Source organism: Wyeomyia smithii, chromosome 1 (genome assembly GCF_029784165.1).
Source record: "Wyeomyia smithii strain HCP4-BCI-WySm-NY-G18 chromosome 1, ASM2978416v1, whole genome shotgun sequence".
NCBI classification, from domain to species: Eukaryota; Metazoa; Arthropoda; class Insecta; order Diptera; family Culicidae; genus Wyeomyia; species Wyeomyia smithii.
In genome coordinates this window covers 70,183,957-70,187,023 of record NC_073694.1, presented here as the reverse complement: position 1 = coordinate 70,187,023, position 3,067 = coordinate 70,183,957, and the positions used below count along the sequence as shown (strand labels likewise).

General features: G+C 38.0%; 1 protein-coding gene across 1 annotated transcript; it reads left to right on the top strand.

Annotated features, from left to right (window-relative positions):
• Window positions 1-877: 877 nt before the first annotated feature.
• Window positions 878-2,867, top strand: LOC129734035 (uncharacterized). The gene is made up of 4 exons (XM_055695739.1): window positions 878-1,346; window positions 1,417-1,649; window positions 1,704-2,312; window positions 2,457-2,867. The coding sequence occupies exons 2-4, from the start codon at window positions 1,542-1,544 to the stop codon at window positions 2,805-2,807; spliced, it is 1,068 nt and encodes a 355-aa protein (XP_055551714.1). The 5' UTR covers window positions 878-1,346; window positions 1,417-1,541; the 3' UTR covers window positions 2,808-2,867.
• The last annotated feature ends 200 nt before the right edge of the window (window positions 2,868-3,067 follow it).

Sequence of the window (3,067 nt, the reverse complement as noted above, 5' to 3'; positions counted from 1 at the left end):
TGTTTACTGTTTACTGTTTACTGTTTACTGTTTACTGTTTACTGTTTACTGTTTACTGTTTACTGTTTACTGTTTACTGTTTACTGTTTACTGTTTACTGTTTACTGTTTACTGTTTACTATTTACTGTTTACTGTTTACTGTTTACTGTTTACTGTTTACTGTTTACTGTTTACTGTTTACTGTTTACTGTTTACTGTTTACTGTTTACTTTTTACTGTTTACTGTTTACTGTTTACTGTTTACTGTTTACTGTTTACTGTTTACTGTTTACTGTTTACTGTTTACTGTTTACTGTTTACTGTTTACTGTTTACTGTTTACTGTTTACTGTTTACTGTTTACTGTTTACTGTTTACTGTTTACTGTTTACTGTTTACTGTTTACTGTTTACTGTTTACTGTTTACTTTTTACTTTTTACTTTTTACTGTTTACTGTTTACTGTTTACTGTTTACTGTTTACTGTTTACTGTTTACTGTTTACTGTTTACTGTTTACTGTTTATTGTTTACTGTTTACTGTTTACTGTTTACTGTTTACTGTTTATTGTTTACTGTTTACTGTTTACTGTTTACTGTTTACTGTTTACTGTTTACTGTTTACTGTTTACTGTTTACTGTTTACTGTTTACTGTTTACTGTTTACTGTTTACTGTTTACTGTTTACTGTTTACTGTTTACTGTTTACTGTTTACTGTTTTTTTTTTACTATTTACTGTTTTCTGTTTTCTGTTTACTGTTTACTTTTTACTGTTTACTTTTCACTATTTACTTTTACTGTTTACTGTTTACTATTTACTATTTTCTTTTTACTGTTTTCTTTTCACTATTTACTTTTTACTGTTTACTTTTTACTGTTTACTTTTTACTGTTTAATTTTTACTTTTTACTTTTTACTATTTGCTTTTTTCATTTTACTTTGCACTTTTTACTTTTTACTTTTGTTTTTCACTCATTCTGTGATGAATACTGTATTCTATTTTTATTCTCGCTGATTTTCTGTCGTTCTAGTTCCTCCACTGTTGTTGTGCCAATCACCGACGCCCGGGTAGGCGACCCTAACTTACGACCCGTTGATTAACGGACCGGCGCCAACGGCTTTTCTTCCTCATGCGATGGAAGACGTGATCCCAGAGATTTTTCGCCTCAGACAGTTTCGCCTTGGGTTGGTTGTGAGTGGATCACGCCACCCCACAACCATCGACACCTATTGTCGGCGTTGGGATTCGAACCCAGGCTTCGAGCGTGGTTGGTGAAGATGTTACCAACCACGCAAGGCTTCCGCCTATGTATATAGCATTCAGAAGTTATGATTAAATTGTTCCTTAATAACATATTGTAGTTAGAGGTAGTTTTGCTTTTGTTTAATCTTAACTCAACATGCCATATTTGAACGGCAAACTTTATCCTCAAAACAGAGAAGTAGAACGCATGTCCATGAATTCAGCCATGGTATCAATGGCAACAGCTTCAAACTTCCAATCCGTCCATAGTAAACAACTGTCACATTCCAGCACATTCAAATTGAAAAACCAGCGAAAAAATGCCACACAAACATAAAATCAGACCTTCTAAATATGAAAGCAGTGATCCAAAGATAAAAGAAGAAATGCGGACCTTCATTCAGCAATTTGAGGAACGTTTGAGAAAGGTATTTATTCGCTAAAATGTTAAACGTCTTTCAACTATTGCTTTTCTCTTTCAGGAACCCCAACACCGCCGCATTGACCCAGATTTATCACATGTCGTACCTCATCACCTGTACAAAAAAACGGCAAAAATTGTTCCGCTCTCGGAATACGACCAGCGTGAATTCGAGAACATCATAATAAACCGCTTGAAGAACGCATATCGTTATGATAGTAAGGGAGATAATGATTCTGACAGCATAAGTCCCGAAACGGGTGACAGTGATGAGTATGACGATGACCGCCAGTCCAAGTTCGAACTGAAAATCGAACCCAAAACAAAGCCACGTGAACTGAAACTACGAGAAGTCAACTGGATGGAAAGTTTTCTTAAGAAAACCCGCAAGGAACGGATCAAGTGGCAGACTAAGCTGTATAAATCGGATAAAAAGTTACTGGAAAAGCCCCTGTTCGAGCAGGTAGAAGAGTTGATTGATCTCGGCGCTCAGGACTTTGCCGAGTGGTTGAATAAGCTCGGGGCGGAAAAATCCAACGTCACTAAGGACATCATAAAGCAACTATTTTCGATTGGTGTCGAAGGCGACTCGGCGAAAGCTCTCTGTGTCGAGCCGAAAGAAGTTCGCGCCATTCCGGAGGAGGTGGCTAAAGATTGGAATTTGCACTATGTGAGTAGCATTTATCTGACTGATGGAAAACGGGAGCCAATCTGATTTCTGCAAGCATGTTATTAAGTTGTTTGTTTTTCCTACTACGTTATCAACTAGCTTTTATCCAAAAGCACCGTACAAGTCTTTTTTGTTATCTCACAGATGGCTCTGCAGCGTCGAATCGCCCAGGTTATGCGAAGCGACCGGCGGGAGGCGAAAATTCGCGAGCGGCATGTCGCTTTCGGTCGTACGCTGCCTTTGCACATGCGCCGCTTCAAACGGTTCGATGACATCGAGGAAATTGTGCCCAATTTTCCGGAGGAAACGAAGACCTTCGAGACGGTTTTCAAGGGTATTTGTCACCTGCGCTCGGTGAGAATACTGGTCGACCATCTGAAAGAACACCCGGAAATGCATCGGCCAAAGTATCTGGTGGACCAGGGTTTTTTCAAACCGACGGAAGCCCAACCGAATGACCACGTGCCGCTTTATAAGCTATATTTTAAAAGGTAGAACTTAACGGCTGAGGTAAGTGATCCGTTTTAGCTGATTTAGTTTGCGAAAACCCTTAAATTTTATTAGATCAAATAAAAACTGGAAATAAATTTCCGTAATGTAAGTGACAGATCTGTGTTTCGTAATTAGATAATATAACATCATTAGTTTCATCCGAAATTCATAGCAAATTCGTTGCCCAAACAACAGGAACACCAAAGATTCCATCAGCGAAAACGTGGATCAGAATCAAGGTAAAGACAGAGATATTGTTGACT